The sequence below is a fragment of the Cyanistes caeruleus genome, chromosome 8, assembly GCF_971803275.1.
Source record: "Cyanistes caeruleus chromosome 8, bCyaCae1.hap1.1, whole genome shotgun sequence".
Taxonomy (NCBI): domain Eukaryota; kingdom Metazoa; phylum Chordata; class Aves; order Passeriformes; family Paridae; genus Cyanistes; species Cyanistes caeruleus.
The window spans coordinates 26,830,847-26,850,372 of NC_141708.1; the positions used below are offsets into that span (position 1 = coordinate 26,830,847).

Here is a 19,526-nt window from a genome sequence, read left to right on the forward strand (position 1 = left end):
AATGAGTGAGCATCAGTTTTTCTGAACTTGCAAATCATTGGTATCCTTTGCCTTGACTTGGAATTTATTTTTCTCTTCCAGGAATGATAATCAGTGTTTATGACTGTAGTAGCAAGTCATACCAATGTATAAAGTAATGTAATTACAATGTAAGTAAGTGACACCAGAACTGTATGAAATACAAGAATTCTTCCAGGTTTTACAGCACAACAGCCAAAGAATTCAAGGGACTTTGCCGTATTATTCCAGTTCCTTCTGCAAACTCTCTCTTTCTGACCAGTTTGATACTGGTCTTATTATATAATTTTCCTACAGCTGGGGGCTTTATTCTGAAGAGGTGCTTGGAATGGCAGTGGTGGGAAGGAGAATACAGATATTCCACATGTCAAAGTATGGATTACAATGACCATGGGAGAAAGGTACTCTTGCTATTTTAAAGCTTTAGTTTGACTCTTCCAATCTTTAATTCTCCTGCACACCCAAGGACAAGCTAACAGACAGCACAAGGTTTTAGATCACTAAAGTGCTTAAAATTCTCAAAGTGTAATGTTTGAGGAAAGAAAAAAAAAATTAATGTTCAATATTCTGGACCATAAAATAAGCTGTATAGAAACTGTTTAGCTAAACTCTAAATAACAGCAGAGTAATTTTTTTTAGTTATTCATTACTTCCTTACTCCTATTAAAGCTTCAATAAATGGAATTTTAACATCTGGAATGATTATCAGAACTGAGATGCTCACAACTACAGAGGCACCCTGATTAAGGCATTATATTCCTGTGGTTTCACGCTTGGTTTGTATAAAACTCATTTTTAGCACAGATGTCTTTGAGGCCAAAATCACAGGTCTGAATGAAGCCTCCTTTGTGCAAGATAAATTTCACAGGATCCAGCTGTTAAATCCCACTTTGCCCAGGAGTGAAAATTTGATCTTGAACTACTCTACATCATTAAATTAATGCATCACAGAACATTCCAGCTAGGAGGTTCTACATTTAAAGATTTTCTAGATGAAAGTTTAAAGCTGTCTTAATCACCAGAGGTTCCTCTTGATATCAAATGTCAGGTGAACATTATGAGGACAGGGTGCTAACTTACTGGAACAGAAACGAAACCAAACCAACAAAGCATAACCACACACATTTGAAGTAACAGTGGGTAACTCCACAGCAGTAAGTCCTCAGGCACTGCAAATTTTCCTTTGAGACAGAAATGAATGTTTCTCTTCTCTCTCATTAAAAAAAAAAAATGTCATATCTCATTCCCCCAAGAATCTTAGGCGTTCACCAAAGGCACGTATGACACTGGAAATAATATTCTCACCTTCCTTGACAAACCTTTCACTTAAAACAGGCCCTGCACCATGACTGCATTACACTATCATAACAGGTTTCTCACAGATAACTTGTTGGTGAAGTTGTTTTTAGAAGAAAATAAATCTTTAAGCTGCCCAAATGACCAAGGCACTCAGAATAACCTTAGGACTGTCCTCTGGAGAAGACACAAAGTCTCACTTTCAGTAGATGCCTGACGTCAGACCAGAGAGGGAACATAAGACAGGCAAAGGTTACATGCAAACTGTCCCCTGTGGCTTATGCAAGAGCCAAATAACCACTGCTCAGGAGAGATGCACATAAAAAGAACTCACTGGAAATTATTTTTAATATAAGCAAACCAAAACTGCTTGTGAGTTGTAGGGTACGGTGATGCCACAGACTAATCTGAACAGCTCCCATTTCAGGTCTCTAAAACAAGCATTCAGTAAGTACTTCACATTACATCAGTCATCTTTGGTAATATTGTACATTTGTGTCAATCACTTGGTAAACATAAGTTCTGGGTATTTAGAGTGTAACTCACTGTAAATACAAACTAACTGGAAAGTTGATGGAATGTCCTCCAGCTGTACATGAGCTTGCTAAGGGAAGAGTTCAGACTAGCAACACTGAAATTACTTCACAGTTATGTAGAAAAAAGTTACAATTCTTTTTCATAGAACATTACACTAGTTTGTTGTTTTGTCTACAGTTAAAGTGGGCTTATAGTCAGGATTATTAAATGAACAGCAAAACAGCTGCCAAAACAATTTAAGGGAATGTGATTGAAAGCGAAGAACTTTGATTAAAGTATAATTTTTAAATTTTGTTTTCTAACCCTAAATTATTAAAATACAGAAAAAAAGTCATCATTATTTCAAAAAAGACACATAATTGAAAAAGAAGTTCCATTCCTTACAATAAGGTTTAAAACTAACATAGAAGAAAACAGTGCTACATTAAATACAGTCAAGAGCATTTGGATGGCATTATTTAAGCATAATCTTATGTTCTCTGTTATATGGTCCAGCCATGGACTTTTCATTGCTTTAATGTACATTTGATGACCACTAAACCTTACCCACTCATCCTGATGTGGGCTGTCCACATACACTGTGTTAACACTTAAGAGTCAGCATTTATGTACAATTTAAGAGCAGCACAGCTATCCTACACCCTACAGCTGTGCTCACTCCACTGCAGTACTGGAGCGAGCACAGCAGCTTGGATATCTCAGGGAATGCATCATTGTTCTGAAAGGCCTTTTTTTCCCAGTTTTTTCAGGGGGTGGCTCCTCATTACTTTTCTCAGCTGCCTCAGCAGGCTCTGTCTGGAACTGTTCTATTTGAAACTCGAGATGTTTTTGGATGGCTACCCCGAGGACTTCCGGATCCACAGATGCCCCATATACTTCCCATGTCATTCCTTCATCATCCCATCTCACTTCGCGAACTGGAGATTTGGGGGCCTCCAAGTCTTGTTCCAGGTTCACCTCTGGGAACACATGTGAGTGACCTTCTGCTGCAGCTGCTGGGCTTGTTGCCACTGATTTGCATTCCATGGTTGAAAGAGTTTGTACCTCGGCATCTCTACGCTCCAGAGCTGGTTTCAGGCCTTTGGTTATGTCATTCATAGAGGTCATAGTCCACATATCCTTAGTTGTCACTACCACATCTGCACCTTGCTGGCTGCTCAGGGCAACACAGGCAGCCTTGGCTTCTGGAGGAGCTCTCTCCTGCTGAGCAGGTTGCAGTTGCTCTCCAGGAATGTTACAGCACTTCAGGATTTTCTTGGCATCCAGGCCTGATTCACTTACTGAAGACACCAGCTTAGGATATGTCAGAATGTCTGAAGCAGAAAAAGAATTAAAGTAGCCAGGTGCTGCCTGCTCTTTTCCTGTCTCACTGACGGAGCACACCAACCGTGGAACGAGCTGTATGGATGGGATGGGCAAGGAGTGGCAATAGGCTGGGATGGTGGCATCTGCCTTCAAAGCATCCTGCCTGAGACTGCAGGGCCCCAAAGAGTTGTTGTGAACCGTCATCACCATGGGGGAGTACACAGAGTTTGGAATATTACCATAAGTCAGACCACCATGAACAATCCCAGGAGCTTGACTGAACATTGTCCTGTTTGGGAAACCATTTCCAGGCATGTGGGGTCCTAGAACAGCAGCATGAAATGTGCTAGGATCTGTGTAAACAGTAGTGTTATGTGGAATACTGCCACTGCCAAAGGTATTTGTGGGTACTTGTTGGTCTCTAGGTAGGACTGGAAGATGAGTCACAAGGTTTTGATAGTGAGATGTATTCTCATTTGTTTCTGATCCATATCTCTGCGTTTGGAAAGACATCCTAGCCACTGGCAGACAATGCCTGCAGCCAGAAGAGTTTAGGCTGGAGTGAGTAGAACTGGTTTCTATGTAAGTGACATAAGTCTGCTGTTTGCAGCTGCAGGTTAGGTCTGAGTGGCTTCTCTGAAGGGCAGTTCCTGATTCTTCCATTTCACACTTGCCTTGCTGGTGAACAAAGCAGGCTGAAGAAACATTCTCAGCAGTGCTGCTCTTTACACACATCTTAGCGTCCCCAGCTTCCCAGGATGCTGAGACCTGTTCAGTGACAAGAACATGGTTTGTATTCTTAGTTCTGCCCCCTGAATGGTCATTGGCTGACAGGCTTTTATTTATGCTCTGGACCTCTGATCCAAGTCCCATAACCCCAGGTTGAGAGGAGGACCATCCGGGACTCCCTGCATCACTCCCTGCATCACTCCTGTTTTCCAGAACACGGCAGATGGTGCTGCTATGGCTTTTCTTCAACTCCTGTTTGTTTTGCCTTTCCTCTAAACTCCTTGAGTGCCCAAGAGAGGCCAGATTTGAGGAGCTCTTGGATAGGGGGTGGCTGTTGACATTCAAGAGACTGTGACAAGTAGAGCTTAGTGAGTCCTGGTAGGAATGGGTGTGGAGCTGGTGGCTTTCAGATGACATGGCAAAAAAAGAGAGATCTGCAAGAAATGGCGGAAAAGAAAAAGGAGCAATTTAAGTAGGAAATAAGTGTAATGGAAACTTTAATCTCTACTGACCTTCTGCATGGGCTTCTTGCCTTTCACAGTTCAAAAATACTTTTTAAAAAGCACAGTACTCTAGTCTAAGTGTACTCAGACCAGTTGGTTTCCATTTTCACTTTCCCCAAAGAGTTTTTCCCTAAATTAGATTCAGGGTTTTTGAAATTCTGGTGGTTTTTTCCCAATTCATAAAACACAAAAGGAAAAAATCCTTCTTGGTTTCTACCTTTTAACAATAACGATCTCAACATTATCATCTTCCCAAATTCATTGGAGCCATTTTTGAAACATCCAGACGTGTCAGGTAACTTAAGCAAAGACACAGATATTTTCATACTAGATAGCTTTTCACCACAGTGGTCATTATTATGACCAATGATATTAACTGTATTGTCAAAACAAAAAAAATAATAAAATTAATTTTTAGTCTCTTGACATCATAATTTCAGAAGTTATCCAGTCATTGATGGAGCTTTTAAACCTTAAAGCCACAACAACTGAACAAGTTCTCCCCTTTCCCCATACCTTTTCTAACAAGCTTCTTGATATTTCATGTTACAAGATCACTGTTTTAGTCCACTGCTTTCCCTGAGCACACACAAGTGTACAGTAGGTATGGACAAAGCTGTTTTAATGTCCTGTGACAGAGATTACCTGAAACACAAGGAAATGACCTCTGCCAGACCAGTGCAGGGTCACTGCCAGTGTTCCCAGAACAAATAATGTTGGGCAGTATTCTAGCTTGTGCTCACCTCTGGCACCACAGGAGGTGGCTACAAAGATAGATCCAGAGAAAGGCTGGAGATGAAATTCCCCTCTCTCTGTAAGGAGAATCTGCACCTCAGCACTGCCTCTGTAAAGGGTGCATGCTCTGGGCTCTTGGGCTGCTCACCTTTGCAAATTCTCAAGCTCATGCTGGCTGTGGAAGGTGCACATTCATGCCACCAGATACAGGGTAAAAATGAAACAAGAAAATCTTTAGCCAAAGTCTTGAAGTTCTTCTGTCCTTTTTTATAGTGTACTCAGTCATTTCTAATTTTAGAAAACCCTTTTTTCTACCAGTTGGTTCAGTACCCTATATGTTATTAAAATTTAACAGTTTCATGTCAGCAGTTTCACATCTAATGGAAGTTGTGATTGAAGATTTTGAATCTCACCAGATTTAGCTGATTGAATCAGATATTCCACTGATTCACTATACATATTGCCTTGCTGTCACAGAGGTGTTGCAACATTTGTACAACTAAAGTTATTTTAACACGCTGATACACCTATATCTATCCACCCAAATACATATATGTCTTTTCTACAAGAACTCACTGTATTGAACAGAAATATTCAGAGTATCTGTGCTTTGCTTCCAGGCCAAGTACTACCAGATATCCTGTTGTGCAGATGTAGAGTGAAAGCCAGAATTTCTCATTTTGGACAACTTTCCCTTAGATATCCTCTATGTACTCTGTCTCCTTAGCAGGTCTCGTGATAGAAACCTGTACAATTTCTTGCGCACTATATCACTAAAATAAAAATGCATGTGTGGAACAGGAAAGGTACATACACATGGTGAACAAAAGCACTCTGCAAATGTAACAGGGAGGTACCATCAAGGACACAGTGGCTGGCTGCAAGGGATCACATTCAACCCTCTCAGTGAGAAGCTTCTCATCTGTGATTCTTTTATGTGATATTTACAGGCTTCAAAAGTCATGTACCAACATAACTGAAAAGAACATGCCTTTGCTACCTCTGCCAACCAAGAGTGCTATAGCTGATTCAGGCTGCTATCAGTGCTTGTAATTCCATTTCCATTGTTAACTTCAGCAGGCTAACAAGTTGCAATTTTCCCAACACCTGAAATCCACTCGTGTTGGCTGTTTTCCATAATGAAATTAAATTGAGCATGACAACATTAAAAAATAATAATATTTGCAATCACATTCTTACAAAAATTCTCATTGTGGGCTGTGTAGCAGGGACTTGTGACCAGCAGCAACATCCTCTAGCACAGGGTTTGCTCCAATTTAGACTGTATGCAGAAAAAAGGTAATTTCCCATCCTCCATACGTTACCTCTCCTGTGGCCAGTTCCACGCATGACTATAGTCTGCCACACAGGGTTCAAAGGAGTCAAGAGGATTAAACACCAGAGCAATAGCTGTCTACAAGGTGAAAATCTTACATTTAATCTCTTTAGAAGATAACACCTGCAAAGGCTCTCACACACACCTGGATGAAACAACACTTACTAATGGAAATCCTTAGACACAAATATTGAGACTCAGGTGAAAGGAAGCTTTAAACATATCCTGTTACAAATGATACAAGGCTGTGGGAAGTTTGAAGGGCTCTCTTACAAAGTTTACAGCATTCAAATATGTACATGTACACAGAAACCAAGGCCTTTATTTGCTTTCTTTATGTAGCAGTAGACTGCAGAAGCCTCTGTAACTGAAAGAAGTGATGCATTTGAAACTAATTTGTCACCTCACATACAATACGTTCAGATGGATCAAACAGACCAAATACAGTGACATCGCTGAAAGCAACATCCAGGGTGATGTTGGCAAGGAAATCTCCAGAGGAAATTCTGAAGATATTTATTTTTGCCCACTGTAGGTGAAATCACTACCAAACACGGGCCGATGTGACATATATTACACATGCACATGTAGAATATTCTAACCAGCTACTCCCAACAGTATCTGAACATTGCTGCACAGGCAGACCAGTGTTCCACACTACCATAATTTTCATGGTTCTCCTATGGCCTTGGGCTTCCCAAACTCTGCACTTCACAGGTGCACCGCTGGCACTGATTGCTCAGGGTGCACAAAATGCCCTGAGAAGAGGCCCAGCACTGCACACACACCTCCCCAGGTGCCAGGCCTCCCTCTGAGCCAGTGTCCTGCCCACAGCTTCTGGGAAAGGCTGGGAAGAAGAAGGGTCTGGATGATCCTTCCGACGCCCCTGCCAGCGAGGGGCTGGGTCTCCTACGGAGAATGAGGTGCCAAACGTTTTAAAAATCCAACCCCAAAACATGGAGCCTCTTCAATGTCACAGCCACGCAACACCCTTTTATTTTGTGAATCAGCTAATCAGGAATGGATTACCCACATGAAACATGGATAGAAACACACTGATTTTGGGTACATAGGCACCCAAAACAACTTTCTTTGTGCATGCTGGGCAGAGCAGACTGCTTGGCTTAACTTTCATTTTTAAAATGTAAAAATATAGTTTATAGGAAAGGAATTTTACTCCAAAATATCTACTTTAAGTTTTGAGTCTGTCTGAAAGATTTTGATTTGAAATTTCAAAGGAAATTCACACCTGAATACACAAACAGGAAAGTATGAATTTTTGAGGCAGATATTCTGCTATGAATATATAGAAAATTGTTAGACAAGCAGAGAAAGGATTAGGATAGAAATGGAATTAACATCCACTATTTTTGGCTTAGCTTCAGATAGCTTATGAGGGGATCTAGGCTGCTTTCACTAATTCCACTGAACTACTTTAAAGCAATGAACATATATTTTGCTATGACTTATGATTAAAGTTTTGACCTATTTAATGCACCAGTAAATTCAGTCTCAAAATATTAAATATAATGTATGTTATCAATTGAAAGACATTCACTGTAAATTAACTATGATTCTAAAATCCATTGGTTTTTTTGTATTCTGCACATGTACTTCAATTGAAATTTTCACAACACTCATGTTTTTGTTTGAAACTGTTCTCCCTTGTCCTATCTGCCCATGTTAAAAGTCCTGTTCCCTCTTTTTTTAGTACTTTGTTACTATAGTAAGTTAACAGACAGTGAACCAGTGAGAATCATCTGACATGCTGAACAACACAAGTTAGTTGCAGAATTTGGGAAGAGTCAGAGAAATTTAGTACTATTTACTAGAAACATGCATGCAATGCCAGAGACTTCTCTAAATCTTCCAGTTATTTTTTCTTTATATAACTCTGATGGTCAACCCACAAGTCAACAAGATTTGTAATAATGACTGCAGCTGTTTCACCCATCTTCACTTGGCTAATCATACAATAAAAAAAAAAGTTTTTCTTAATTTTATGCTTTCAAAACCAGCATCTGACTGCAAAATAAGGTATAAAATCAAAGCCATTTCAGGGGTGAGAGCACTAATATGCAAATGTGGAATTTGGAAAAGTAAGCTACCTGATCCATAGCAACATTTTTGGATAATGACTCTTATTTTTGGATGCTGACCAGGACCCTCCATGGCAGGACTAGCCCATTCAGAGATGACACTTTCTGAGAAGTGTTAGGGGGTTGCAAGGTCTTTGTCCTGAATTTGCTCCTCCATTTGCATCACTCTGGTCCTGCAATAACCAGCTCCACAAGGCAAACACAGAATTTCTGCAACACCTAACTCCAAGACAAACACAATTATATTTTATTCATGAAGAATAGTGCCATTTTAATAAAGAAATTTACTTGGATAGAAGGCTGGCAGATAGAGGTTCTTAACTTTATTTAATCTTATTACAAACACCATGGTTATAAATTTGAAAGTTAAGAGCAGTTTATGGCTAAAATGATGGAACTTTAATTACATCCTAAGGGGCAGTGGTCACTTAGCCATAAATACTGGTGACCCCTGCCTGGAGCACAAGGCAGCATATACAGGATAACCTGCATTTCTGCCCAAACAGCCAAGCTCTCTCAGGTACCAGAAGCAATTCAGTATATTCATACTGGGTTCTCTTCAGGCCTGGCATTTTATAAGCAACGATTCCTTACTGCAATCCATGACTAAACTTCTAAGATACACACTTGAGGTGGTAAAATGACATAAAAAGGAACATCATCTAATATGACATTCATTTATTTTAGAGTTGTACTAATTTTAAAGAAACTTATACCATAAAATTAATAATTAAAAAAAACGTGATTGTGTCTAAAAATTGTACTTGCATGCCCACGTGGAGAACTATTTGCACAAGATAAGAAAGATCTGTTTTGCTTTAGGCAAAGATTGGCATGATAGCATTATGAGATCTGATGGCCTCTCACTAACTACTACTACTACTACTACTGAAGGAAATAGTTCATTAACAGTAATCACTAACATTTACACTGGGGGGGTGAGGGGGGCACTTGAAAGGCAGTGGCAAAACAGGATTAGCCATGGTAAAAAGCTTAGAGATTCAAGTATCTGGGATTAGGAGTTTTGTTGTTGCTGTTTTTAATTGTTATTTTATTTTGGTGAGGTGTAAGTGAAAAGAAGAAACAGAGGAGTTACAGTAGAGGAAAAGGTATCTCTTTTCCAGGAACATAAAAAAATTCCTCTAAATTCTGTCAGTACAAAAAAATAATTTCTCTAAAATCTATCAACTAGATTAATAAAGACTCAGGCTGAGACCCCAATCACTTAACTTTTAATCCATCATCTTTCTGTAGGCTTTCCATTTTGGAATAGCATTATAAACAAACTATGCCTTGTTCAGTTTAATCTGCTAATGCCCTTTTGTAAATATTTTCTATCATCCTAAGTATTTCCAAGTATCAGCCAGATCTACAGAACAGACTGGGTGGGCATCTGGAGATACCAACAGACAAACACCACAGATGAGAGCACACTTTGTATGCAAAGGAATGGGGTTGTTTTCCAGTTCTGCACTGCAAGAAGCACTGGGGACAGTGGGGCCATGTCACTGGGACCATAATTCACGAGTGGGAGGGGGAGTACACATGACAGGCTAGAAAACATGAGAGCAGGAGGGCTGTGACCCTCAGTGCTCAGCACTGCCAAGGCAGAGGCCTTGTGTCTGATGGCCTTACAAGGCCAATGGTCACAGCCTCATTAGTTTCTGCTAATTACCACTTTGGCCGCTGGGTTTTCCTAAGAGACTTTTGTCTTTTCCCCATCTTGTGCTGAGCATGTTGGGCAGGTATCTCTGCAGTGACAAGACTGAGAGTGAAGAGTCCCCTTTATCCTGAGTGTTAATGAAGCTTGGCTCTCTCCTTCTCAAGGGCCACAGCAGAGACCTTGTCCCCCAAACACCGAGGGTGCCACGGGTGCCCTGGCTACCAGTGGCCTCAGCAGTAGTCAACAAATGAGTTACCACATCAGAAAATGAACAGATTCCAACATTTGCCAATGCATTCACCTCAGCATGGAACAACAAGGCCACTGGCCACAGTGCTCCCAGTTATCCCAACGGCTTAGAAGAGCCATGCAGGAAGGTTAAGCATTCTCTTTTAAGGACCAGGCACAGCCCACAGCCCTGGCACAGTCTGAGCCAGCAAAGCAAAGCTGACAACTCTGAATTCTAAAACTAAAAAAAGGCTAAAATGAAAGTGCCATGAGAGAGGATCCTGGTAGGGATGAACCAAAGGACCATTTCAGTAACACCTTCAGCTGAATTCCCAGGGAGGACAATTCACATGGCTGTGTATAAATTATTGGGAAACCAGAGAGAGGTGCACTCTGACACAAGGGAGGCATGTACTGGGACATTGTCCTGACATCACCACATGATTTACTACTGCAACACGTGGCATCTTCTTTGCCACCTCTTTTATTTAATCATCTCCCCCAGAAACAACTTCAAAAATCTCTGGGACTTCATCTTTTTTTAGAAGAATTTTACGAGCAAACATTACTCCCACTATATCTCCATGTGGAGATCTGCCTCAGCATACAAACTACCCTGGAATATACTCAACAGAGCTAAAATATGAGATATTGTACAGTCATGTTTGATGCGCACTTTTACTGTTTGATGGCTCACTTCTTTAAAGCTCATCTCTTCAGTTAGAAGACTTCAAACTTTAATCACAAATTAAATATGATGACAGGGTCATGAAATCAGCTGTTTTCACCAGCTGGGGCTTAAAAAAAAAATCAAATATAATGACAGCAGGCAACACTGACCTAGAATCATGCTTACAGTGAATAATGTGTGCTAAAGAAGTGGTATATTAATATAATTGTCTTTCTGGCTTAAACAGAACAGAATTAACCAAAATGAAACTGTTAATTCAGCTGCCAGGATTATACTGCTAAGAATTGGTGCCTACTGATATCCACTGGTATTGCAGAAATCCTGTGACAAAAATATTTGATAGCTTCTTTAGGAATTCATCTTTAATGCAGAAAATATGCAGTGGCCTATCCACATTTGGATTTCTTTCAGAGAGACAGACACTAGTGAGCTTTTTCCTCTTCACAGCAGGGGATCAAATCCTGGTCCTTCACATGTTCCAACTTTGAGGAGACAGAATTGGTCTGGTGTTGGACAACTGATGCTCCTCAGAGCTCTGCTTTTGTACCCACTCTTCAGTCCTAAACAGACCAGCTCCAAAGCAACCCCACTGATCTGGAACTTTGCAAAAACACATAGCTTTGTTCAGCAAGCCTCTGCCTGTCAGAGGCCCAAGCCTGCCAGCTGTGTGAATCACAGCTGCCTGGGCAGCAGCATGAACTTAAAAATCATACAGAAAACCAGAAGCTTGCTTACAGCCTCTTTCCAATCTCAGAGTACAGCTGGATATCAGTGCAACTGCACAAGAGCCCTCAAGGTCGCACATCCAACAAACTCCACCCAAGCTGGCTAAATGATTAGAATATCTACTTGCAAATTCATGTGTTTTAGTAGAAAATACTACAATAAAAATTTTTGCTGCTTGCTTGAAAGCTTAACAGCGACAGTTACAGGGAAAGCACAAACTCAGCTTACTCTCCCTGCCCTATGGACATCCCAGCTTTAATGCCTCTGCACTTTTGAGTCTGAGGGCAGTGGGATACCCCTCTCTGCCAGGTGAATGCACCTCTGACAGCTAAAGCTGTGTCACAACCCATGTGAGTGGATGTGCAGTCTGTGTGCGTGCTCTGTGCTGGCTGCAAGGAGGCAGAAAAGCACAGAGCCTGTCTAACATGCCCAACCTCCCCATAAAACTCACTCCCTTGCTTCAGTGTTGTGCCAACAAAGATAAAAGCTTTACAACCAGCTGCAGTAGCAGACAAAGGAAGCTCAAATCTGCCTTAAAAACACTGAATAGATATAGCCGCAAGTATAGCAGCTTTTCATGTTCATATACCATCCTTAATTGAAGGATGGCAATTCCTACAGCAGCATCAAACAGGAATAACAGTGATATAGTCTCCAAACAGCTCCATTAGGATAAAGACAATATTTTAGATTGAAGGATGCCTCACCAAAACAATTAAAGATAGTTCATTATTCTTCAACATGTAATCATTGATTCTCTTTCCTACCTAGAAAAACGTGGCAACTTACCTAGCAAAACCTAGAAACTTACCTTCATTGCTTGTTCCCTTATTTTCCCCTGTGACTGAACACTATACAAGGGCCACAAAATCCCCTTCAATTCTTTATATAAATAACAGCATTTCTGAACTGTATGCAAAACCTTAGGGAAAAGAAGAATTCAAAAACACAATCCATCTACCTCTAGAAGCTGCTCTCAATGGTGGCAGAGCAAAGATTGACTTTGACATTGTGGACTGACAGAAAACTGACTTCCAGTACTTAAAAAAAAAAATTACTCAGCAATTAGAAAGAGGAAACAATTGCTTTCTAATTCTGTCTGTGCTCACTGACATGGTGTATGACCCTGAGCAAGTCATTTGCTTTGTGACTCAGTTTACTCATCTGTGACTCTAAGATTAGATGCAGAAGCCCCTCATGTAGGTATTTAAAGGCTTAACTCATGATTGTAGAGCATTCTCAAATCCTAGAATAAAAGATATTAAATATAAGATGCTGAAGATAATGTATTCTGTCCCTTCTTTTGTAATATTTGGATTGGAAGAAATAAATAGAGCATCTCTACAGGAAGTTCTTGTTGCATTTGCAGAAAACTCACCTTACCAGTAAAGTTCAGACACTATGTGTGCTTCAGAAGCATGTTTAAAGCATCCCCTGCAACTTTCTAGCATCGTGAGCATAAGTAATCTCAAGGATTTCAAATACTCAAACTCAGCAGAGTTTCTCAAATGAGGTGTTGCATGTATATACAATATGCATGCTGACAATATGTATATTGTATGTGCATGGTATATTAAATAGCAATGAGTAATTATTTTAAGCAGCTTCATTAAACTTTCTAAGCAGCGTTGTCACAATTGCAGACTGCGCTGTCTTGCAGTGCCACATGCACTTGTAGGCTTTTATTTACTATGATGAACTTCTCATGAAAAAGAGATTCTGTGACTAATTTAAGCCTTCAGGTCACACTGCAAGCTGTCTCCTATATATCCTTAGGCTGGAAAAGAGCTGGCAACCTCTATCCAAGGGGCTAAGTGAGTATTGAAAAGAACTAAAGAGGGGACTAGATAATCATGCTTCATATCATTAGAAGTTGTCATTGCAGTAAGAGCTTTGAAACTATTTAAACAAAGAATATGGGAAGAGAAAGTTTTCATTTCAAACTTGGTGTTTTGTCATAAAAAAGCATTATGTCAAAATTCAATGTCTGTCTCTCAGAAAAGCAACTGTCCCAGTTCATCTGTGGTCGAATTAGACCTATGCAGGGAATTATTATCTATAGTTTTCAAAGAACATCTGAAAGGGATGAAAGGGAGTATTTCTCTACTCTCTCAGGAGTGAGAGAAGAAAAACATTAGAGCCTGGCTAGAGGGGAGCCCCTGCCTCCCAAGGCTTGACACCAGAGATCGAAAGGAGAAAAAACCCAAGAGAGAGTAAAATAACAGTCCAATGCAGCAGACTAAAGTTTCCAAATACTTGGTCAAATCCAAGTATGTGAAGGATATAGAACTAACGTTTACACCCTACTCTATGCAAACAAACGAATTTCCCCTCCTCTTGGTTAATCCTAATCATAAACCAAACTGCAGAAGTCTCCACTTCCTAATTAACATTTAATAATGTCAGAATCACAAAGTTTTGAGGTATAAATTTGGAACAAGTCAAGAGCCACAAGACAATTCAGTTCCTGTCATCATTCAGATAGAGGAAGATCCCACTTGTGTGACACAGACAACTAGAGAATAAATCTTCAGGCATCTGCTGTTAAAACTGCTAGCAACAAGATACTGATTATAAAGAATAAAGGCTCTACTACAGGAATTCTTTGCTTTTAAATATTAGTTTGACCATATTCAAGACTCACACAGAACCCTAAGAAATCTAATCTGGCCTCATAGCTGTCTCTGCTTCAAGGAGGACATCGGAATAGATGAATTCACAAGGTCTCTTCAAAAATGACCATTTTTTATTCTTTTCATAAATACCTGCTTTTATGCATCAGTGCCAATGAATGTCATGTACCTTTTCAACCTGAGAAGCTGAAATGTGCAGCCATTTTGCAATACTGAACAACTTTTAATTGATAAGTGGAATCTGTACATTTTACTGAAACCTTAATACCTTTTATTGAGACAGGAATGACTTTGGAAGGGAAGCACAAGGATGATCCTCACATTCTACATGAAAGGTGATCTATACGAAGGATGCAGTGACTCCAAAAGTTTCTTCCCAAAACATTAGCACGTCTCCTGTTACTAAATCAACAAAACCCCTTTCACAGTTTAGAGGCCATTGAGAACCAAATAAAACTGCTACAACAAGATGTATGTTTTCCCTTGATGTTTCACAAAGTATTGATCTACCCTGCTCAGTCATAAGCACTGAACTTTTTCAGAAGATTCTCTGCAGGAAGCAATAATCTTAAAAGTCTTTAAAAAAAAAGTCACATTTATCAGAGCAAGGGTGGCTTTACACATTCTTCATCTCTCAAATTTCCATGTCGGGTTTGCTTAGCTTGAGTTGAAAAGGATCTGGATCTTTCACTTCAGATCAGATGAACTGGGTTCTGTCAGTCTTCAGACAGGAGTAAAGCTCTGCAAGTCAAATGAAGGTCTTACAACTGCTCAATCCCATTAACCTTCATTTGCACACTCAAGTGGACTCTTGCTAAAGCTTAATTAGCAAATATTCTGCAGATGGAAAAAGACTCCTGCTCCTTCCTCTGCTTTGTATTAAATCCACACAGTGCACAAGCCAAGCCATCATTTTGCAAGAACTTCCCCACACAGGGACAGGCCAGTTTAAAGGTGATCTTTCTTATGAAGCTTTTTTTGGTGCAGAATGATGTATGGCTATAACTCACATGCTTAATGCTCACACACCAAACTAGGAAAGACCTGGCTGATGTCTACTTCATTTAGTTGGCCTGACCCAATTCCCATGCTCTGAGTGCATCTACCTAAGCAGCCCCAATTGGTATTTTTTTTGTGGCTCCTGTTGCTAAAGATAATTTCTCAGAGTGAACTTTATTCTGAAGAACTTTAACAGCTTTTCTAAATGGAAGAGGCCAACTTCTTCCCAACAATCCCCTAAGCAATCAGAGAATACTCATAAAGGAGAGTTCTTAACATACACATGAACTACTAGCTGCACAACTATAGATTAATTCAATTGTTATAAGGCATCCATAGGAAATACTGCATCAAATTATCTTAACCAGAGAAAAACTCAGCAGTATCTTTCAGTTCACTGCCTTCTCATTGTATCCCTCATGCAGCTATTCCTGACCACTCTACTCCAATATTTATTTTGATTCTCCCCCTCATTTTGCTTTTACAGAAAAGATTTCTCTCACCACCGAAACGCTGTCCCAACCCCCCCAGAAAAAAAAAAAAACAAGGCTACTCAAAGTTTGGATAATTCACATCCTCCAGAATCTTAATATCCCAGGGAGATACTGTGTATGCATACAACTTTACTGTTTACACCAGTTAAAAACCTCTTCTGTACAATGAAGCTGCAAGAATTAACTAAAAGGCCAGTGCCTGCAGTCCCTATGGAGTGGCTCATGGCCATGGGAATTGATTTTTTTTTAAAAAAGAGTTCAGGCCTGACAAGGAAAGTAAAGTGCAAAATCATTTGCAGCCTATGATTACTGCTGTACTGTTGCTCTTGGGCCAAAATGGTTTGAGACTAGAAGCAATGAAATATCACACACACCTGCCAAAGCTACTTGCTGCAACAAAAATATTGGTATGATAACAAAAATAAGATTTTTTTCCCTGATTAATTGGAAAAAATACTTGCAGAACAAATACCATTAACAGGTCTTTTTTAAGTCCCTAGCCTTGGAAAGCATCATTCCTAGGCTGCATTCTCCTACACACTATGTATCAGATTGCAATATTCAAATACAAGGCACCAGTGAAGTACGTGCCATCCTCATTTACAAACATTAACTCCAGAGCAAAGGAATGAACAATTCAGTCTCTCTAACCTCCAGAAGAGTCCACTGGAGAAGAAGCAGGATTTGTTGCTGTTCTGCTCAGAAATAACCTGCCTGCAGTCAGGTGTAACAGTATCTCACTGGCACAAGCAAATATCTCTGCTCATCTGCAGTGGTTAAAAGCTACTTCCAATTTGCCCTTTGTCATTGCCCTAACAGGCAAGAAAGAAAATCAAACTTCAGAAGTCTAATGATCATTAACAACAATTTTCCTCTGTTTTACCCTCCTTCATATATTTTTATTTTTCAAGTGTAGTTTGAATATGCATAGTTTACTGTGGAAGATAAAATGTAGTTTTGGCATGGTTATCTGATGGAAATTTATCACATTTCATATTATAAACCAACTCTGACACCACAAAGCCATATACAGTTTACTGTTCTTGTTTATGCACCCCTAAATAACTGTCAGATAAACTAAATTGCAATTCCAGCTTTCCCTGGAATACAGTTAAGATAAAATATCTGGACAATAAAAATCAACAAAACCCTGTAAGTGGAGAAGCGTTTATGGAGTAACCAAGACATGGCATTAAGACACAAAGCCCTCATCTAATCCACCCTCCTAAATGACAACTTCTCAAAACCTCATTGTTTTACACAAAGACTCCATGCAGAGGTCTCCAAACTCAGATCTGACTACAATCGATGTCCTGCAATTATTCAAACATACACTAAAACATGCAAACCATCTGCAAGCTTTCATCAATGTCTTGGTGCAAGGAAAACACTGATAGTTTTTACATTTTTGTATGAGATTATTACTTTGAAGCATGAGTCAATGGAAGAGAGGTAGATTTTGATCTATATAAGGTCCATCTCATTTATGTACGAGATCAACATCTTGCAAAATATATTTATCTGATGGCTACCTTCCCCATCACCTTTCATGCTTAGGGTTCTGTAAATGGAAATAACTGCTTTCTCCCTCTCCCTTTTCCCTCTTCCCCTAAAATCCAGGCGTGCATCAGCACAGATTATTGCTTTTAGTCACAACATATACACAAAATAGTCTTCTACTAAGGATTCTGATATAAAATGTTTAATCCAGTGACAATAAAAAGCCAAACCAAATCAAATTTGTGACTTTGGAAAAATCATGTTTTGATTTAAGAGAAAAAAATTATTTGCCATTTTAAATAGCAATTGACCATTTATCTAGGAAGGAAAAGTGTAAAACAAAGCTGATATGCAGAAAGCACTGAAATTTTCCACAGATTTTTCTAGTATTGGATATTCCTAGGAATTCAGAAAACACGTGGTACACATGGTGGAAAACAGTAAGGTAAACAGTCTTCTGACACATTAGTACTAAAACGTAGAAATTTAAAGCAACAAAATTTAGTCTTTTTTCTTATTTTTAATATCCAAACCCTAACACACACACAAGAGATAATCAAAAAGCATCTTCATAAACGCACAGGTGTGCAGAGGAATAAGATGAACAAGCTTATGGAGGGGTTTTTTTTCCCCCAAAGAAACAGTGACACGTATATTCTGGAAATATTTACTAAAAGACAAAGACACATGTAAGTGAAAGATATCAGCACAAAAAAAACACCTTCTACAGAACCACATTAAATTCAATTAAAGCTCAGAGTCCTAGTTCCCATCATTTCATTAAAAGAGAAAGCTACCATTTCCTGAGATTTTTCAGTCCAGCTAGCAACCCCCTGCTGCCAACACAGCACTTACAGAAGCCTGGGTTTGTCTCTGTGCAGCTCCTCTCCCTTTCCTTCCCCTCATCTGCTTTGTTACTCTCCTGGCAAAACGGAGAGGGCTCGGTGTCCTTACAGGAGACGAGAGAACGGGCAATGCATGACTTCCGTGGTCCTTACCTTCCCCCCACTCAGAGATTGCACATCCAGCCTCCCTGCACAAGTTACTTGGAGGGTATTTAAAAACAGATGCTCAGAAATCTGAGGAGAACAAAAGCCCAGAGAGTTCAGATTTCCTCTCCTTGATCCGCCTGATGCTGTTGACACTAAGGTGAGCATATGATAAGGGGAAGGAGGTGGGATTGTTAGAGAGCATCAGAGGCAGGAGATTGGGAGATGGGGTTCCCTCTGCCTTGACGTGGAGCCCCTTCCTGGCTCCCCCCTTGGCTGGAGAGGAAATAAAATGGAGCCTAGGAGGGAGGGAGAGAGATAATCCTGCAGCTTCATCTGATTAGAGAAACTGGGCCTGTGCAGAGCTGCCAATGCCGCCAGGGAAGCACAGGGAGGGGAGGCAAACAGGGGCAGGAAGAGGAGGAGCAGGGAGGGGGGGAATAAAATTGTAAGGGTTAAAGGAAAATTATAAAAGGTATACAAATGAACTGACTCCTGGGCCAAGGCATCCTGGTATGTGTCCAATATCAACCCTCATATAAAGGTGAAACCACCAGTAGGAAACACCCATTGCTTCTCTTAACATGGAACAATCAGAAAGAAAACAAATCAAAGCCCAAGCCCAGAATGCATCCATCCTGGAGGCACAGACTGGGAACAAGGATGTATCCATGGACTACAAAGAGTGAGATTGTTTGTGCTGAGCAGGAAGAAATGGGAAAAAAAGCAGTATCTACAGATAATTATCTAGTTTGTGCCAAACAGGACACAATTTAGAACACATTTTCTATTGCAAGTCATTTTCCAGAACCTGTTTCCTCTAACTTAAAACACATCTTAGTTGAACCAAAGTGACTTCCAAGGAGTTGGTGCCAGCACACACTGGGGGGCTTGCAACTGAGGCTGCCATCCTGCGTGGCTCCCACTTGTGCCACCCTCTGTCCCACACCTGGCACAGGTATTTCTGGGCTCACACAGACCACGGCCATCCCCACCCCTGCGGTATTGCAGCCCTCAGGGGATCCCAGCCTGCCCTGCCTGAATA

The 19,526-nt window shown here is 40.2% G+C and overlaps 1 protein-coding gene across 3 annotated transcripts in view; it reads right to left on the reverse strand.

Moving 5' to 3' along the window:
- Positions 1–46: 46 nt before the first annotated feature.
- GPRIN2 (G protein regulated inducer of neurite outgrowth 2) overlaps positions 47–19,526 on the reverse strand; it is a 40,220-nt gene continuing 20,740 nt past the window's right edge. Inside the window, exons 1-2 of one of the 3 annotated variants that reach the window (XM_086900858.1) lie at positions 18,348–18,883; positions 47–4,319 (exon numbers count right to left, since the gene is read on the reverse strand). In XM_086900858.1, coding sequence (XP_086756984.1) covers positions 2,506–4,302 — 1,797 coding nt within the window. In that variant the 5' untranslated portion in view covers positions 4,303–4,319; positions 18,348–18,883 and the 3' untranslated portion in view covers positions 47–2,505. Of the gene's footprint in view, positions 4,320–18,347; positions 18,884–19,526 lie in introns of those variants that run through there. The other 2 variants (XM_086900859.1, XM_086900856.1) reach the window with 2 other exon arrangements.